Source organism: Prionailurus viverrinus, chromosome B3, assembly GCF_022837055.1.
Source record: "Prionailurus viverrinus isolate Anna chromosome B3, UM_Priviv_1.0, whole genome shotgun sequence".
Lineage (NCBI taxonomy): Eukaryota > Metazoa > Chordata > Mammalia > Carnivora > Felidae > Prionailurus > Prionailurus viverrinus.
The window spans coordinates 66739580-66760563 of NC_062566.1; the positions used below are offsets into that span (position 1 = coordinate 66739580).

A 20984-nucleotide genomic window follows, 5' to 3' on the forward strand; every position below is an offset into this window, starting at 1 on the left:
TAAAAAGTTTCCCAGACAAACAAAAATTAAACGAGTTCATGACCATTAAACCAGCCCTGCAAGAAATTTTAACGAGGACTCTCTGAAGAGAAAAGCCAAAACAAAACAAAACAAAAACAAAACAGAAACAGAAAAACCCAAAAGCAACAAACACTAGAAAGGGCCAGAGAACACCACCAGAAACTCCAGCTCTACAGGTAACATAATGGCAATAAATCCATATCTTTCAATACTCACTCTAAACATCAATGGACTCAATGCTCCAATCAAAAGACACAGGGTAACAGAATGGGTAAGAAAACAAGATCCATTTATATACTGTTTACAAGAGACCCATTTTAGACCTAAAACACCTTCAGATTGAAAGTAAGGGGATGGAGAACCATCTATCATGCTAATGGTCACAAGAAGAAAGCCAGAGTAGCCATACTTATATCAATCTAGATGTTAAAATAAAGACTGTAACAAGAGATTAAAAAGGGCATTATATCATAATTAAGGGGTCTATCCACCAAAAAAAAAAAATCTAGCAATTGTAAACATTGATGCTCCACATGTGAAAGCACCCAAATATATAAATCAATTAATCACAAACATAAAGAAACTCATTTATAATAATACCATAATAGTAAGTGACTTCAACACCCCACTTATAGCAATGCACAGATCATCTAAACAGAAAATCAACAAGGGCTTTGATGACACACTGGACTGGATGGATTTAACAGATATATTCAGAACATTTCATCCTAAAGCAGTGGAAAGCACATTCTTCTCCAGTGCACATGGAACATTCTCCAGAATAGATAATATGTTAGGCCACAAAACAAGTCTTAATAAATTCAAAAAGACTGAAATCACACCATGCATCTTTCCAACCACAATGGTATGAAACTAGAAGTCAATCACAAAAAAAATTATAGAAATAACACAAATACATGGAGGCTAAACAACATGCTTCTAAACAGTGAATGAGTAAACCAATAAATCAAAAAGGAAATAAAAAATACATGGAGACAAATGAAAATGAAAACATCAGTTCAAAATCTTTGGATGCAGCAAAGGTTGTTCTAAGAAAGGAGAGTAAGCAGTACAGGCTATATAGCAAGAAAGATGTCAAATAAATAACCTAACCTTACATCTAAAGGAGTTAGAAAAAGAAGAACAAAGCTCAAAGCCAGTAGAAGGAAGGAAATAATAAGATTAGAACAGAATTAGTGATGCAGAGACTAAAAAAAACAATAGAACAGATCGATAAAACCAGAAGTAGGTTCTTGGAAAAGGTCAATAATATTTATAAATCTTTATCCAGATCCATCAAAAAAAGAAGAGAGAGGACTCAAACAAAATCAGAAATGAAGGATGAGAAATAACAACTTATACCACAGAAAAACAAAAGATTATGTAAATATTATTATGAAAAATTATATGCCAAAAATTGGACAACCTAGAAGAGATGGATAAACTCCTAGAAACATATAGCTTTCCAAAACTGAGTCATGAAGAAATAGAAAATTAGAACAGACCTATTACTACCAATGAAATTAAATCAGTAATCAAAAAACTAACAGGGTGCCTGGATGGCTCAGTCAATTAAACGTCCAACTTGATCTCAGCTCAGGTCATGATCTCACAGTTCATGAGATCAAGCCCCAGGTCAGGCTCTGCACTGACAGTGGGAGCCTGTTTGGGATTCTCTCTCTCCCTCTCTCTCTGTCCCTACCCCACTCATACTCTCTCTCTCTCTCAAAATAAATAAACTCAAAAAAAAAAAAAAAACTCCCAAAAAGCAAAAGTCCAGGACCAGATGGCTTCACAAGTAAACTCTACCAAATATTTAAGGAGTTAATACCTAGAAGCACCTGGGTGGCTCAGGCGATTAATCATCTGACTCTTGATTTTGGCTCAGGTCATAATTTCACAGTTTGAGGGTTCAAGCCCCACATCGGGCTCTGTGCCTACAGTGTGGAGCTTGCTTGAGAGTCTCTCTTTCCCTATCTATGCTCCTCCCCCATTCATGCTCACTCTACCTCAAAATAAATAAACTCAAAAAAAATAGTTAATACCTATTATTCTCAAACTATTGCAAAAACTAGAAGAGAAAGAAAAACTTCCAAATATATTCTACAAAGCCACCATAACTCTGATACCAAAACCAGATAGACACACAAAAAAAGAAAACTACAGGCAAATATCTCTGATAAACATAGATGCAATTATTCTCAATAAAATATTAGCAAACTGAAGACAATAATATGTTTTTAAAAATCACCACAATCAAATAGATTTTATTCTGAGAATGTAAGGATGGTTCAATACTTACAAATCAAAGAACGTGATACATCATAAAAACAGAGTTGTTAATGAGTTCAAACCTCACATCGGGCTCCAAGCTGACAGGCAGAGCCTACTAGGAATTCTCTCTCCCTCCTTCCTTGCCCCCCCCCCCACTTTCTTTCTCTCTCTCAAAACAAATAAACTTTAAAAAAAAAAACAGAAAGAAAAAAACATTGGATCATGATGAATGGGCTCAGTAAAGTCACAGGACACAAAATTAACATACATATCTGTTGCATTTCTATACACTAATAATGAGGTAGCAGAAAGAGCAATTGAAATAATTCTATTTAAAAGTGTACCAGGGGCACCTGGGTGGCTCAGTTGGTTGGGCTTCCAACTTCGGCGCAGGTCATGATCACACAGTAATCTCGAGCCCCACATCGGCCTCTGTGCTGACAGCTCAGAGCCTGGAGCCTGCTTCAGATTGTGTCTCCCTCTCTCTCTGCCCTTCCCCCACTCACGTTCTGTCTCTGTCTCTCTCAAAAATAAATAAACATTAAAAAAATAAATAAAAATAAATAAAAAATAAAATAAAAGTGTATCAGAATGCCTGGGTGGCCCAGTCAGTTAAGCGTCAGACTTTGGTTCAGGTCATGATCTCACAGTTTGTGAGTCTGAGCCCGAGGTCGGGCTCTGTGTGGACAACTCAGAGCCTGAAGCCTGCTTCGGATTCAGTGTCTCCCTCTCTCTCTGCCCCTTCCCCACTTGTGCTCTGTCTCACTCTCAAAAATAAACAAACATTTAAAAATATTTTTTTAATGTACCAAAAAGGGGCACCTGGGTGATTCAGTCAGTTAAGCATCTCTGTTTGTTTTTTTTATGTTTGTTTCATTTTATTTTTGAGAAAGAGAGACAGTGTGTATTTTTGAGAAAGAGAGACAGAGCCCGATGCAGGACTCAAACTCACGAACCACGAGATCACAACCTCAGCCAAAGTCAGACGCTAAATGAACTAAGCCACCCAGGCGCCCCAAAGCATCTGACTCTTGATTTCAACTCAGGTCATGATCTCATTGTTCATGACAGTGTGGAGCCTGCTTGGGATTCTCTCTCTCCCTCTCTCTCTGCCCACTCATGCTCATACTCCCTTTCTCTCTCTCTCTCTCTCTATCTCACACACACACACACACACACACACACACTCCCTCTCTCTCTCAAAATAAATAAACATTTTTTAAGTACCACAAAGAATAAAATACCTGGAATAAACTTAACTAAAGAGGTGAAAGACCTGCACTCCTAAACTATAAAACAATGATAACAGAAATAAATGATCACACACACAAATTAAAGGCAATACATGCTTATGTATCAGAAGAACCAATATTGTTAAAATGTCCACACTACCCAAAACAATCTACAGATTCAATGCAATCCTTATCAAAATACCAGAAACACATGGGCACCTGCCTGGCTCAGTTTCTTGACTGACTCCTGCTTTTGGCTTTCAGGTAATGGGACTGAGCCCCTCATTAGTCCTGTGTCAGGCTTCACACTGAGTGTGGAGCCTGCTTGGGATTCTCTCTTTCTCTCCCTCTGCCCCTCTCCCCCATTCGCATGCTTTCTCTCTAAAATAAAAATTAAGGAAAAAAAAACATTTTTCATAGAACTAGAACAAATAATCCTAGAATGTGTAAGGAAACACAAAAGACCCCAAATAGCCAAAGGAAATTTGAAAAGAACAAAGCTGGAGGTATCACAATTCCTGACTTCAATGTATTCTACAAAGCTATAGTAATTAAAATAGTAATGGTACTGGCAGAAAATAGACACATAGATCAATAGAACAGAATAGACAGTCCAGAGATAAAACCATGCTTTTATGGTCAATTAATCCACAACAAACGAAGCAAGAATACACAATGGGAAAAAGACAGTTTCTTCAACAAAGGGTGTTTGCAAATCTAAACAGCTACATGCAGAAGAATGAACTGGACCATTTTCTTACACTACATATAAAAATAAACTTAAAATGGATTAAAGACCTAAATGTGAGAGGTGAAACCATAAAGTGCCTAGAATAAAACATAGCCAGTAATTTCTTTGACATCAGCCTTAGCAACATTTTTCTAAATGTTTCCTCTGGCAAGGGAAACAAAAGCAAAATTAAACTATTGGGACTATGTCAAAATAAAAAACTTTTGGTCACCAAGTGCCTCAGTCAGTTACGGGTCCAACTTTGGCTTGGGTCATAATCTTGTGGTTCATGAGTTCGAGCTCCCCATTGGGCTCTCTGCAGAGCCTTCTTTGGATCCTCTGTCTCCCTCTCTGCCCCTCCCCCACTCATGCACAAGCACGTACACAGGCAGTCTATCTCTCTCTGTCTTTCAAAAATAAACATCAAAAAAGAGACTGCTTACATAATAAAAATTCTCATTTGAAATCATGATAAAATATAAAAAATAGTAAAAAATATAAAAAATATAAAATCATAATGAAAAAAATAAGACTTTTGCACAGCCAAAGGGGTGGCAATGAAAAGTGGTGCAGCCAGTGTGGAGAAGAGTATGGACTTTTCTCAAAAAATTAATAACAGAAATACCATATGATTCAATAATTCCACAGTCAGGCCAAAAAAAAAATTCCACTGCTGGGCACTTACCCAAAGAAAATGAACACAACTCCATAAACATATATGCGCACATCTCTGTTTTCTTGCATCATTATTTAAGACAGCCAAGATATGGAAGTAACCCAAATGTCCACTGATAGATGAAAGAACAAAGAAGAATTGGTATATACATACAATAAAATATTATGCAGCCATAAAAGAAAGGATGAGATCTTGTCATTTGGGAGAACATGGATGGACCTAGAAGGTATTATGCTAAGTGAAGTAAGTCAGACAGAGAAAGACGAATACCATATGATTTCACTTATATGTGAATTTAAAAAACAAATGAATACGGGTGCCTGCATGGCTTAGTTAAGCGTCTGACCTCCACTTAAGTCATGGTCTCATGGTCCGTGGGTTTGAGCCCTGCATCAAGCTCTGTGCTGACATCTCAGAGCCTGGAGCCTGCTTTAGATTCTGTGTCTGCCTCTGTCTCTGCCTCTCCCCTGTTTTCCCTCTGTCTCTCTCTCTCAAAAATAAATATTTTTTAAAATTAATAAAAAATAAAAACCAAATCAATAAACAAACAAAAGCAAAATCAGACCTATAAATACAGAGAACAAACCCAGCTTTGCCAGGGGGGAGGAGATTGAGAGGGATAGGCAAAATGAGAAGTGAAGAGGAGTAGAAGATTCAGGCTTCCAGTTGTGGAATGAATAAGTCACATGAATAAAAGGTACACTATAGGAAGTATAGTCAGTGTTGTTATAAGTGTTATAGTGTTGTATGGTGACAGTGTGGTATGGTATACACTTGTGAGCACAGCATAACATATAGAGCTGCTGAATCACTATGTTGTACACTTAAAACTAATGTAACATTATGGGTCAACTATGCTCAAATTTAAATATATATATATACATATACATATACACATATACATATATTGAGTTTTCCAGCCCATAATCAGGTTATATATTTAAATTTATTTACATCTTTGATTTCTCTCAGCAACGCTTTTTAGTTTTCATTGCATAGGTCTTTCACATCTTCTATCAGATTTACTTCTATTAAATATTTTTGTGACTTATAAACGGTGTTTTTTAATACCAACATCTAATTGTTCCTAGCAATTGCATATAGAAATAAAGAGATTTTTGTATATGGATCTTATATCTTGACATCTAAAAAATCTTATTTTTATTTAATACTTCTAGTAGCCTTTTTTGTAGATTTCACTGAATTTTCTACATAATCATTTCATATCTAATGAAAGACAATCTTCTATCTAGATGACTTTTGTTTTTCCTTTGTCTGATTGCACTTTCAGTATAATGCTAAATAGAAGTGATGAGAGCTGGGGCGCCTGGGTGGCTCACTTGGTCGAGCATCCAACTTCAGCTCAGGTCATGATCTTGTGGTCTGTGAGTTTGAGCCCCATGTGGGGTTCTGTACTGACAGCTCAGAGCCTGGAGCCTGCTTTGGATTCTGTGTCTCCCTCTCTCTCTGCCCCTCCCCTGCTCATGCTCTGGCTCTCTCTCTCTCTCTCTCTCTCTCTCTGTCAAAAATAAGTAAACGTTAAAAAAAAAAGTGGTGAGAGCAAAATTCTTGTCTTGTTCCTGATTTTAGAGGAAAAGCATTCATTTTCACAAGTATGATGTCAGACTCAGGGTTTTGAAAATGTCTACTACAGATCAAAAAAGTTTCTATCCCCAGTTTGCTAAGAACTTTTCTCAGGATGGGTGTTAACTGGAATATAGTTTCATGTGTGCAGATATATTACATATTACTTAGATTTTTATGTACCAACTTGCTCATTTAACTACATTATCTAATACAATTTAAATGGGGAATTTGCTTTAAAGAAAATTTATAACTGGGAACTTGACTTTTTACCAATTTAAGATTTTATGAGTCACAAATCTTCATTACACTCCTTTTCTTTTTAAATTAATATTTCTCTTTCTTTTTTATTTAACATTTATTCATCTTTGAGAGACAGAGAGAGACAGAGCGTGAGTGGGGCAGGAACAGAGAGAGAGGGAGACACAGAATCTGAAGCAGGCTCCAGGCTCTAAGTTGTCAGCACAGAGCCCAACAAAGGGCTCTAACTCATGCATGGTAGGATCATGACCTACGCCGAAGTCGGATGCTTAACCAACTGAGCCACCCAAGGTGAGATTTTTATTAAATTACAATTTTTATTAAGACTTACCCTTAGTATATAGTATTGAGCAGGCTTCCCCAAAGTTCAGATAAAATATTCTATTGTGACCTTGAAGTTTCTAGTAATCAGATTCCTATCTCTCCAGTTTCATATACCATTTTCTTCAGGATGGCCAAAATTAACCTTTATTATCTTTGAAAACCCCTTAATTACACCTGCACTTATGTGGAATTTAATTCCCCTAGATTTCTGCATGGCTTATTCTCTTACATTAAAATATCACCTCCTCACAAAAATACTCTGATACTCTGATCTAAGTTATGCCCTATCCTACCACTACAATTTTTGTATTGATTCTCTGTTTTTCCTCTTATAGTACCTCTGGTATTATAGATATTTGAGTTATCTGCTTAACTGTCTCTCTCATGATAATGTGAGTTTCACAAAGGGAGGGATATCAGAGAGGTAAATGAATGGGTGAATTCAGTGTACCAACCCCAGAAGCCAACTGACTAATTTATTTTTTGACTGAACTGTTAGGTCAAATAACCAGGGAGCAGTCATCAAATTTATCTGCATCTGTCTTCATCTCAATCTCTTAGAATCACTGGCTTTTCCTCTTTTGGGCTGTGCATTCAACTCAACCTCCCTTCACATGAAACTAACCCAAATTGTGATGCTCCTAAGTGCTAACCATTTTAAAAATGTGATCCTGTTTCCAGGTATCTTAATTATCTTGCATAGATAAAAGATAAGAAGAATGTAATCTGGTCCTTACTTTATAAATGGAGGATTTCAAAATTGACTCAGGAAAAGAAACTTCTGCTACTGTCATTAGTGTTTGAGTCACCTTTAGTAATCACTGCAGCCTCCTTCACTTTTCCCAAATATATGTCACATATTTATCTAAAATAGTGGCTCTATAAGATGAGTCTGTGGATTGGGGCTGGTCTAGGTACACTAGAATGAGTACTCATTTGCTTTGACTAATTTTTGTGCACATATGAATTTTTCTCAAGGCAGCCTTCACGTCATTGTTCCGGAGACTATAGATCAGTGGGTTTATAAGTGGGGTCACTGATGAGTAGAACAAGGTTACAATCTTCTGTATCCCAGCTGCATTTCCAGAGGTTGGGCTGATGTACATGACCATGATGGATCCATAGAAGAGAGACACCACAGCCAGGTGGGAACCACAGGTGGAGAAGGCCTTACGTCGGCCAGCTGCTGAAGGGACACGCAACACTGTTCTGAGAACCAGGGTATAGGACGCAAGGATGAAGAAGAAGCTGATGAAGATAATAAGAGAGCTCAATATAGAACAGGAAAGCTCAATTCCAGGGGCAGGGATGCAGGACAGAGCCAGAAGAGGACCAGGGTCACAGACAAAGTGGTCAATGGTATTGGGACCACAAAAGGGGAGTTGTGTGATAAAATAGATAGGGACTGGATAGCAGAGGAAGGCTGTGACCCAGCAGAGGGCCACCAGGTTCATGCAGAAGTGGCTACTCATGATGTTAGGATAATGGAGAGGCCGACAGATGGCCAAGTACCGATCAAAAGCCATGAGGGGCAGTAAGAAAGTCTCAGTAATGCCCATGGAGAAGAAGAAATAGAACTGGAAGAAGCAAGCAGTGAAAGAGATGGTTTTGGTCTCAGATAGGAAGTTCTTTAACATATTGGGAACAGTGGTGTTGATGTAACAGATCTCCAGGAATGAGAAGTTGGCCAGCAGAATGTACATGGGGGTGTGAAGCCTGTGATCCAGCTTCACTGCACAGACAATGGCCCCGTTCCCCATCAGTGTCAGGATGTAGGACACAAAGAACAACACGAAAAGGAGGACCTGAATCTCCCTGGAGCACGGAAAACTCAGTAGTATGAATTCGGTCACTGTGCTGACTCCTGACATATTCATGGCTTCCTAAAGGGGTAGAGAGGAAGAAGTGTCAATGACAAAGATGACCTTAATCCTCAGGAATATTTCCTTTGTAGAGATCCCAGACTCCTTCAGATTTTGTAATTCCATTAAATAAATAATATAACTATACTACTAAAGACTATCAACCTTTGTGCTGGTATGATCAGATTTTGAATCTCTGTATTCTCCCATTTCTCTTTCAGAATTTTCTCATGGTAAAAGAAAAGATCTTATGTGATAAGCAGCTTGAAGAATGTTAATGACAGTACTAACAAAAGTAGGTAAGTAAGAAAATCGTGTACTTTTATCTATAGATTAAGATATATAGACCCTTAAAATTTGACACAGAATTTCAATTACTTAAATCTTTGGAATCAGAGATAAAAAAGTTAGGCATCAGAAGAGGGAGAAAGGTAACAAGGTGCAGAAATATTTACACATTTCAGTGTTATTCTGGATCAGTGTTGGAATTATAAGTTTTGGCATCCTAAGATCATCCAATAATGGAGACAAAAACATCAAACGTACCATCTATTATTCAGTGTTCATCATGGTTAAGTAAATAAAAATTTGAACTCCCAGACATCTACATAATGGCTTTCATATTGGTTCTTTTACGTGATGAATTAAAATACTTCTATAAAATTTTGGTCTAGGTTAAATCCCTACTTACAGGTAGAAAAACTGAGCATGTATCTGGTATATTATTTGAGGATTTTTGAGGGTTTTGCCTAAAGTGTCATGATACTTAGTAAAGCCTCTATTTTGGGTTATGGATAGAGGCAGAGGCTCACAAATGTCAGATAATCCCAAGCAGAGGCCTCTGGGAACCAGGAACAGTGGTGGGAGCCATCAACTGTCCCTCTAGACAAGGATTCCCCTCCTACTTCCTCACTCCCTCTGTTGCCCACATCCTACTTTAGATGTGGAAGGTTGCATTGTTTTGGGAAGTTGAAGGAGAATTTTTGTGAAAATTTCCTTCTCTGCTTTAGTCGTAGATGTGTGATTTCCATGTGTGAAAGCAAAACAAAGCCTATGAAATTGTCTACAATTCCATTGTTAGTAGTTTTGTCTTAATTTATTAATTTATTTTAGGATCCCCTTCACTAGTGAAGGACAGTCATCATTTGGACCTAAATGACCCAAGTGACACGATTGAGTGATGACATTTATTCAAGAAAAATATAAGTGCAGAATACAGCCCAGATTATTTTAATTATTCTAGCTAAGAATATTTATTAATGTATCAGTTATAAAATGCATGACTTTCCAGACTGCATAATGTCATGGCTTTAAGGGTGATCTTAATGATTTCAATTGGTGACACAAGGGATCAGGGAAGTTCAGAATTTTCCACATCACACTTCACTGTAAGGCTCCTCTTTGGTCTGTGACTGGATCATGTTTGGCAATATCAAGCATTGAGTAATTCCTCTGTAGCAGGAATTCAGTGTAACCCAGAAGTCAAAGAATCCATGAGGAAAGAGGTGTAAAAGGAGGCAATATTTGGTGATTAATGTCTATGAGGATTGCAATGACTTTGTAAGCCATGTGGGAATGAACCCACCAAGTGGGCGTGTTCAGTCATGTTTTCCCTACTCAAAATGGCTGATCATCTGCTCTGTGGCAGAGCCGAACACAGCTAAAATAAGAGAGAGCTGAAGTTTTTTCTGCCCTGCTCCTCATCGCCACTTTGCCAGTCATTTCCAGATGTCACTTCCCTAACATGCTGTTTCCCCCAAAGAGCTGGTTCTGACTGGATATACCTCCTGGTTACTAAGGATGGACTTTCCTTACTTCCTCATCCTCATCTCTCTCACTTCCTTGATTCCCAGCCCTCTTAGTTGCAAAGATGAATGTCCTTACATTCTTCATGTAACTTGAGGTGCTATTGTTTCCACAAACACATAAAAGAAGGCAGAGCTAGAAGACACACCTAAGAACTCTCCTAAACTTGTATCTCTTCCAAACCTACCTCCTCATAGAACTGGCAGGTCTGACCTGAAATCTTCTGTTTGCATTGCAGCAAGAGGCAGGCACGATGGAGGATGTGGCATCCTTGGCATCCAGCAGCCCAGAGAAGGTGTTTACATTGCTGGGCACATGACACTGGTTTGGAGAAAAATTGGCATATATGCTACACAACAGAGACTTATTTATGTTTCTCTGAAATCTGTATCTGATTCCTCCTAAGGGATATAGTCTCCTGGGACCAAAAGTGAGAATTCATGACAGAAGATTATCAGTTATATCCCCAATGTTCTCTTCCCTCAGGAGCCCACTGATTGGCCTTTGGGACTCAGTTTCCCACTGGTGATCAGAAACTCTCATGCTATTCTTAGAGCCAATGTCTATTTTGTTCAATAGACAAATTACTCTTATGATGATGCAATCACTACAGCAACACCTGTTTAGCTGTAATACAAGTTTTTTGGTTATCTTTATGTTCCTTTATATTCAATTTTATTCATTTTTTTGAGATTTGGACTCTCTTATCTATCAGTTTCAGAGTTATGACATCAGATCTCTCATCCTCATTCCTGTTGACTCACTGAGTGGCTTGAAAAGGGTTATTCCCTTTCTTTGGGAGCAGGCTTTCTCTCCCAGGTCAGCTCTGTTCTGCTAATAAGACACCAATAAGTAAAATTCACTGCGTGAGTTAACCTCACTTCGATCAGATTTTGCTTATGTATCCTGAAGCTGTGTTGTTAGGTATCTCCTACCTTTTTTTCCTGGAGAAATGACCCCTTTTGAGTCATATAGTGTCCTTCTTTCTGGTAATGTTCTTCATTCTGAAGTCTACTTTGTCTAATATTAAAGTGGCTATTCCAACTTCTTTTTGTTCAATGTTTGAATCATGCATGTTTTTCTAGTATTTTACTTTTAATTATTTTTATTTAAAGAGGACTTTTTATAGACAGTATTTTGTTGCATCGTCCCTTTTTTTCTAATTTATACTCTCAGTCTCTTAATTAGTTTCTTTAGATCATTTATATTTAATCTAATTTCCAATGTGATTGGATTAAAATGACCATTTTGCTAATTACATTCTCTTTATTCTATCTGTTCAGTTCTTTCCCTTTTTCTTTCCTGTCTTCTTTGTATTATTTTTTATGAATCTACTTTAACTCCATCACTTCCCTATTATTTTTATCTGTTTAAAATATTTAAAATTGTTTTTCTAGGGTTTAAAATATTTAGTCGGAGTCTAAATTCAAATAATATCATACTACTTCATGTGTTGTGAAAGAGACTTACACCAGTATATCCCCAATTCCTCACTCTCATCCTTTGGGGTATTTTTATGTTACAAATTTTACTTTCACTTATGCCATAAACACAAAATATTGCTACCATAAATGTTTCTTTTAATCCATTCCCAATGCTTTTCATTTCTTTGGTGGATGCACGTGTCCATGTGGTATCACATTCCTTCTGACTGAAAAATTAAACATTATTCATAGTGCAAGTCTACTTGGCAGTAAATTTTCTCAGTTTTGTTTTTATAAGAAAGTTTATATTTCTCCTTCATTTTTTCCTGCTTTATTGAAGTATGATTGACAAATATAATTTTTATATTTTAAGTTTCACAGCAAGTTTTTTAAGATATACAACATGATGATTTAATATATGTATACATTGTGAAATGATTACCACCTCAAGTTACTTAACACATTTCTCACTTTTCATACTTAATTGCATTGAGTCTATAGACGACTTTTGGTAGGATGGGCATTTTAATAATATTAATTCTTCTAATCCATGAACAGGATATCTTTCCATCTGTTTGTGTCTTTCTTCAACTTCTTTCATCAATGTCCTAAAGTTTTCAGTGTATAGATCCTTCACCTCCTTAATTAAATTTATCCATAGGTATTTTTACTTTTTGATGCTTGGCAGCAGGAGTGTTCCTGGTCTATGGCTGAGTTAAACAGCCATTTCAGGATCTACAGTTGGACCAACTTCATAGGGCCTGCTTCAGGGACATGAACATGTGTCTACAACCCAGTCCCTTGGCATTACTAAGGCTAGAGCTGGGTCACAGGGCACTTCAGGGGCCATAGCCAGACTGAGGTTGGCAGGCACAGGCAAGTGTGACCCCTACCATGTCCTTTGGTGGATGGATGGTGTTGGTGGTGAAACTAAGGCCAAATATAGTTTAGCCAAGTCCACAGAGAGATGGGGCTGTTTCTGAATCTATACTTAGGAACCAGGTTAGTGAGTATGCCACCTGGGCATGGATCTGCCTACTCAAAATGGTCCTCTTCGATCATGGGCTGCACTGGGGTTTCACAATCTCTTGTACAGATCTCAAAGCTCCCACTTTGTCTCATGTATGGCTGCCAAAGTATTGTTACTAAGGATGATACAAGGCCACCATTACCTTGATACCAAAGCCAAAAAAAGACACTACAAGAAAACTACTGCCAATATCCCCAATTAATATACATGCAAAGAATTTTCAACAAAATATTAGGAAACCAAATTCAACAATACACTAAAAGGATCATAAAACCATGATCAAGTGGGACTTATCCTTGGGACACAAGGATGGTTTGACATAAGCAAATCAATATACGTGATACACCACATTAACATAATGAGGGATAAAAATCTTATGACCATCTCAACAGATGTAGAAAAAGCATTTGAAAAAATACAATACCCTTTCTTAAAAAAACTCTTAAAAATGTGGGTACAGAAGAAATATACCTCAACATCATAAAAGCCATATATGACAAGTCCACAGCAAGCATCATACTAAATGGTCAAAGGTCAAAACTTTTCTGCTGAGATTAGAAACAAACAAAGGTGTCCACACTTACCATTCCTATTCAGTGGTAGTCCTGGAAGTCCTAGTCAGAGCAATCAGTCAATAAAAAGAAATAAAAGATATCCAAACCAGAAAAGAAGGTAAATTTTTCTGCAGTAAGCATAAGAGACTGTTAAAAACTGAGAACAAACTGAGGGTTGATGGGAGGTGGGAGGGAGGGGAGGGTGGGTGATGGGTATTGAGGAGGGCACCTTTTGGGATGAGCACTGGGTGTTGTATGGAAACCAATTTGACAATAAATTTCATATATTGAAAAAAAATTGTTTCTGCAGATTACATGATCACATATATAGGAAATCCTACAGACTCCACCAAAAAATTATTAGAACTATCAAAAAATTGAATAAAATTGCAGGATAAAAAATCAACATATGGAAATCAGTTGTGTTTATATACACTATGAAATATCTGAAAAAGAAATAAAGAAAACAATCCCATTTACAATAGCATCGAAAACAATAAAATACTTAAGAATGAATTTAACCAAATAAGTGAAAGATCTGTACAGTGAACACGATAAGACTTTGATGAAAGAAACTGAAAAAAGACAATGCAATCCTTATCAAAATTCCAATGGCATTTTTTAACAGAAAGAGGAAAAAAAAACCCTAAAATTTGAATGGAACCACAAAAGATCCTGAATATGCAAAGCAATCCCAAGGAAGAACAAAGCTGGAGGCATCACACTTCCTGATTTCAAGCTATACTGCAAAGCTGTTGTAATAATCAAAACAGTAAGGGTATTGGTACAAAAATAGACACAGAAGCGTACAGAACAGAATAAGAGCTGAGAAATAAACCCTTACAAATATGGTCAGCTAATATTTAACAAAGGAACCAAGAATACTCAGTGGGGAAATGGTGTAGAGTATCACTGAACATCAAGTTCACTTAAAAGCTACCCCAAGATTTTCTCATTGGTCATCACTGTCACCTTTTCCTAGGAATCATATTTTAAAGAAGTGGTTAAAAAGAGCCCTCAGTGATACCACCTTACACCTGTCGGGATGGCTAACATTAACAACTCAGGCAACAACAGATGTTGGCAAGGATGCGGAGAAAGAGGATCTCTTTTGCATCGTTGGTGGCAAAACAAGCTGGTGCAGCCACTCTGGAAAACAGTATAGAGGTTCCTCAAAAAACTAAAACGCTATGACCCAGCAATTGCACTACTAGGTATTTATCCAAGGGATACAGGTGTGCTGTTTCGAAGGGACACATGCACCCCCATGTACATAGCAGCACTATCAACAATAGCCAAAGTATGCAAAGAACCCAAATGTCCATCGATGGATGAATGGATAAAGAAGATGTGGCATATATATATATATATATCATATATATATATATATATATGATATATATATACACCATATATGTATACATACACACAATGGAGTATTACTTGGCAATCAAAAAGAATGAAATCTTGCCGTTTGCAACTATGTGGATGGAACTGGAGGGTATTATACTAAGTGAAATTAATCAGTCAGTGGTAGTCCTGGAACAAAATCATATGACTTCACTCATTTGAGGACTTGAAGAGACAAAACAGATGAACATAAGGGAAGGAAAACAAAAATAATATAAAAACAGGGAGGGGGACAAAACAGAAGAGACTCATAAATATGGAAAACAAACTGAGAGTTGTGGGAGGGGAAGATGGGCTAAATGGGTAAGGGGCATTAAGAAATCTACTCCTGAAATTATTGTTTCACTATATGCTAACTAATTTGGATGTAAATCTTAAAAAAAATAAAAATTAATTTTAAAAAAAGAGCCCTCAGAAGAAACCTTTATTTTTTCAGAAGAAAAACAAAAGACTAACGATAAAAAAATTTCTTCTCGTGTTTGCACTGATTTCAAATTCCCCACTAGAAAATTAAATCAAAATGAAAACTGACAATTTGATTAGATTAGTCAATTAAATGACTTCTGCCATCTTGAATTTCAGTCACACAAGGCAGTTCCTATCTGGTACCGACTACCAGGTCATTACATTACAGAAAAATATAGTGAATTTAACTTTAAAGTTATTCACAAACATGTCTCAGTTTCAGAATTCAAATCATGGGCAAATTTTCCATTTATTTATTGCACTTATCTCCACTGAGGGTGATTCTTTAGTGGAATGCAATCTCTTCAATAGAAAGCATCCTGAAATTTACTCAGTATTTCCCCCTGGATTCTGTTTCACAACAGAGCTAATCTACTAGGAGCTAATCTACCAAAACCTGGATGAGCCTCAAAGACTGGAAAGAGGATGCACTCCAGGGGAAACATGAGGACGTCTTCGAGTTTTAGAGTAATCCCTGAGAGGGATTAATCCCTGAGATTAAACACAGCTTTACATGTTACAAGATCTCAGTAAACGGGTAGAGAATACGCTTCTAGAGCCTCCAGAAATTAAGGAAATCCAGAGAACCATATATAATGCCCTCACCTGGAGTTTTCCTCATCAAAGCCAGTGAAGAGAAGATGCCTATATGTTCAACTCCTCTGTGTCCATCCCTTTTTCCAAGCTGAGCCAGGAAATCCATCATTGTATGTAAGAAAAAGGGACTAATTGTCCATATTGCAACCACTGCTGTGATATACTACAGGCTGCCTTTTACTCTGTAAATCTGATTAGTCATTTTTTCTCGGTAGTAGTACAGTGTGAACATTCCATATATGAATACGTGACATTTACATTCCTTGGGTAAAAAGTCATGCACCCTCTGTGAAGCTTATCTGTAAAACAAAACGTTAAAGTAGATTATCTGGACCATTTTTCCCCACTATTATTTTTTTATTATTAAGGACCATCTTCTGAAAATAATCTCACTTTCCAAGAGTAATTAGGTGTTATATTCTTCTCTAACACAAACTGAGAAGACAGTGTATCAAGCGAGGGACATTTGGAAGGAGGCTATTTAATCAAACTATTATTCTTGAGGTGGCCATCCAAGAATGCTGAGTTGATTGGTTGGTTAGTTTGCTTGTGTTAGAAAGGAGGTATGGAGGGGCGCCTGGGTGGCGCAGTCGGTTAAGCGTCCGACTTCAACCAGGTCATGATCTCTGGGTCCGTGAGTTTGAGCCCCGCGTCAGGCTCTGGGCTGATGGCTCAGAGCCTGAGCCCCGCGTCAGGCTCTGGGCTGATGGCTCAGAGCCTGGAGCCCGTTTCCGATTCTATGTCTCCCTCTCTCTCTGCCCCTCCCCCATTCATGCTCTGTCTCTCTCCCAAAAATAAATAAACGTTGAAAAAAAAAATTAAAAAAAAAAAAAAGAAAGGAGGTATGGAAAGGCTAGGATTGTAGCTCATATAATGATTTATAAATGCCAAAAACGTGAAAATGGCATTTTTTAATGGTATAAAATGGTAAATACACCATTCTAATGCCCTACCTATTCCCAGCAAGTACTTTTGGAGGCTTTAGAGGGTAGAGTGATACAGAACTTTATGAAGTCAGTTTATTTCATCAGTGGTTAAAATAAAAATTGATTACCCTGGCTTTTCAATTACATTCCCAACCTTTAATTATCCTATTATACTTACCAACACCTTCACCAAAGGCTACAGGAAAAATAATGTTTCTGCTAATAAATTTTACAGGGTACAGTTGCAGAAAAAAATGAAATTAAGTGTGAAGTTGTTGATTATAATGGAGAGTGTCCTGAAATGTTATTCACATTAAGAAGGCATGGCATGGCCCATTGTTTCAGAAAGAATATAGGAAGCACAGATCTCAGGATTCTGATTCCTAGTTTGAATCTGTCAATCTGGACTTAGTTCCTGACCTGTAGCAAGGAAATTGATTTATTTATGCTTCATAAATAACAGTCTGGGAATTGTCCATTGAGCACCTTATCCAGTGAAGGTGGTTAACAAATATATTTCAAGTTCAACATTGATTAGAAAACTGTCCAACTTTAGAACTTGGGTGCACAAGCCTCCTTTTTGTGCTTCCTTAAAAACCACCAACAGAGGACTAGTGATACTAAAGTCCAGATCTTCTCTGTTCTTATTTGCTTTTCAAATTTCTTTATCTTCCATTCCTGACAGTTATATCTAGTGACCTCCACTAGACAAGGCAAGTGGTTTGACAAGTTTAACAAGAAAACTCAATATTGAAACTACCATTTTTAAGATTCTTAGTGCTTTCTAATATTAATTAATTGCAAGATTACTCTGTTGTTTAAACACAAAACTTGGTATCTTTTTGTTCAATTCTTAAATACTATTGAAAAGTACATGCCTATCCAAATATTTGAAATTGCCCTCTCCCTTTCAGAAAACATAATTAACTATACCAGATAAAATTGCAGATAAAAATGCCATTCAATCTAAGATCCCTTTGTTTTTATCATCCAAAATTATTTATTAAATGAACTAAAACTTTGCACTGAAAACATAATTTTCTTTATTTTAACTAGGTAGGATCTGAATATGAAAACTAAGACAGTTCATTCTGTATAGTATGTGTAAAAACATGAAAATAAACACTTGCAAATAGAAATAATTCAAAATATTCTTACTTATTCTTTAGAGCAAAGATATTTGATATGGTTGGTCTTTTGTATTTTTTTTAGGTGTCACTGAACTGTTGTGATACTTTAAAAGAAAATCTTTATGGGCACCTGGGTGGCTCAGACAGTTGAGCATCTGACTTCAGTTCAGGTCATGATCTCATGGTTTGTGGGTTTGAGCCCCACATGCGGCTCACTGCTATCAGCGCACGGCCCACTTTGGATCCTCTGTCCCCCTCTCTCTTTGCCCCTGCCCTGCTTGCACTCTCTCTATATATATTCAAAAATAAATTTAAAAAAACATTTAAAAGAAAATCTTTAAAGGAAAATTTAAGAACAGCCGGAGAAAGGTCTTTGCCACCTGTGGTTCTCATTTAGTTGTAGTGTCTCTTTTTTATGGGACAGTCATGATAATGTATGTGAGTCCTACATATGGCATCCCAACTTTGATGCAGAAGATCCTGACAGTGGCATATTCAATCTTCAATTGAATCTTGACTAAGGTGATGTCTGTGACAATTAATTCACTTGATTAGACTATCCTGAAAATCCAATGTCCTGGAGTAAGTTTTATCTCCATGAGTAAGTCAACTAATTTTGTTCTTTTGCCAAGGTTTAAGCCAATATCACACCAGCTGTCCTCAAAATCTGTTTTTTAACAAGGTAAGCTGAGTAAGAGAAAATGGATGAGTTTGTTCATTGAAGATTCATAATCAGCTTTAGAAAAACAAACCAAAATCATAAAAGGTCTTCTTAGGGATCAAAGAAATCAAAAAAGAAAGAAATTTTTCACATTGTACCACTAATGTGGAAAATTCTTGCTGCACTGCATTCTAGCAAAAGAAAACTAAGATTTAGAACCACAATCAATTCAAAATAAGGTGAGATTTATTCCCATCTAGTCTCAAAATATCTCATATTTTCCTGTAGAGCTTAAGTTCTCTTCTCAGTTAAGTTCTTGAGATATGTAGGAAGCAAAGAAACTTGTGTTACCCTCATGTTTTTCTTCTTCATAGGTTTAAGACCCATGAACAGGTCAACAACACACATTCACCTTGTGACTGAGTTTATTCTCCTGGGGTTCCCTGGTTGCTGGGAGATACAGATTTTCCTCTTCTCACTCTTTTTGGTGGCTTATGTCTTGACGCTGCTGGGGAATGGAACCATTATCTGCGCAATAAGATGGGACCCACGACTGCATACCCCAATGTACTTTCTGCTGGGAAATTTTGCCTTCCTTGAGATCTGGTATGCTTCATCCACAGTTCCTAACATGTTAGCCAACATTCTCTCCAAAACCAAGACCATTTCATTTTCTGCCTGCTTCCTCCAGTTCTATTTCTTCTTTTCCCTGGGCACAACTGAATGTCTCTTCCTGGCAATAATGGCTTATGATCGGTACCTGGCCATCTGCCACCCACTGCACTACCCCACCATCATGACTGGGAAACTCTGTAGAATTCTGGTGTCTCTCTGCTGGCTTACTGGATTCCTTGGCTACCCAATCCCCATTTTCTTCATCTCCCAACTCCCCTTCTGTGGATCCAATATCATTGATCATTTCCTGTGTGATATGGATCCACTGATGTCTCTGTCTTGTGCTCCAGCCCCCATTACTGAATTTGTTTTCTATACTCAGAGCTCCCTTGTTCTCTTTTTTACTATTATGTACATTCTTCGATCCTATACCTTGTTGCTCAGAGCTGTTTTTCAGGTCCCTTCTGCAGCTGGCGGGAGAAAGGCTTTTGCCACCTGTGGTTCTCATTTAGTTGTGGTGTCTCTTTTTTATGGGACAGTCATGGTAATGTATGTGAGTCCTACATATGGCATCCCAACTTTGATGCAGAAGATCCTGACAGTGGCATATTCAATAATGACTCCTCTCTTTAATCCCCTGATTTACAGTCTTCGTAATAAGGACATGAAACTTGCCCTGAGAAACATCCTGTTTAGAATGAGAATTAGTCAAAATTCTTAAGCCAAAAATGTCCATACTTCCAAATTCCAGTAAAGAATAAGTTGGAGATGTGAAAGGTTTTTTTTTTTAATAATCTTTTAGTTCTTACCCTGAGTAATTAAAAGCCTTTCTTTTTCTACTGGAATTGTGCTCGGCTTACAAAACTATGCTGACTACTAAAACCTAAATTCACTGTATTCAGTGAACAAATTCAATATGCAGTGAAATTTTTCTAAAGCCTATCATAATTGGAGTGATAAAATGGGATTAATTTTTGAGAGAAGTTAGACTTCCCTGAAAGATATACCTTCAGTTTTAGGACAAGTCTAATGACCTTTACCAAATTATTAAAGGTGCAGTGATTTTTTTCAGTTTTTTTTAGGTATAATTGATATACAAAAAGACTGCACATGTTTAATGTACATTAAAGGTGCAGTGGCTTTTAACTAGCCATGAGACCTTTCTATAATTTTTTTAATGTTTATTTATTTTTGAGAGAGAGAGACAGCATGGTCAGGGCAGGAGCAGAGAGAGAGGAAGACACAGAATCCGAAGTAGCCTCCAGACTCTGAGCTGTCTGCAGAGAGTCTGACATGGGACTCTAACTCAGGAACCATGAGATCATGACCTGAGTTGAAGTTGGATGCCCAACTGAATGAGCCACCCAGGCTCCCCAAGACCTTTCTATAATTTTTAACAGAC

The 20984-nt window shown here is 37.3% G+C and overlaps 2 protein-coding genes across 2 annotated transcripts; one reads left to right on the top strand and one right to left on the bottom strand.

The window, feature by feature from the left end:
* Positions 1 to 8034: 8034 nt before the first annotated feature.
* On the bottom strand, positions 8035 to 8991 carry LOC125168363 (olfactory receptor 11H6-like). The gene has a single exon (XM_047863434.1). It carries the CDS (start codon positions 8977 to 8979, stop codon positions 8035 to 8037), a length of 945 nt encoding a protein of 314 aa, XP_047719390.1. The 5' UTR covers positions 8980 to 8991.
* Positions 8992 to 19322: 10331 nt separating this feature from the next.
* On the top strand, positions 19323 to 20303 carry LOC125168392 (olfactory receptor 11H4). Its single transcript, XM_047863491.1, has one exon. It carries the CDS (start codon positions 19323 to 19325, stop codon positions 20301 to 20303), a length of 981 nt encoding a protein of 326 aa, XP_047719447.1.
* Positions 20304 to 20984: the final 681 nt, after the last annotated feature.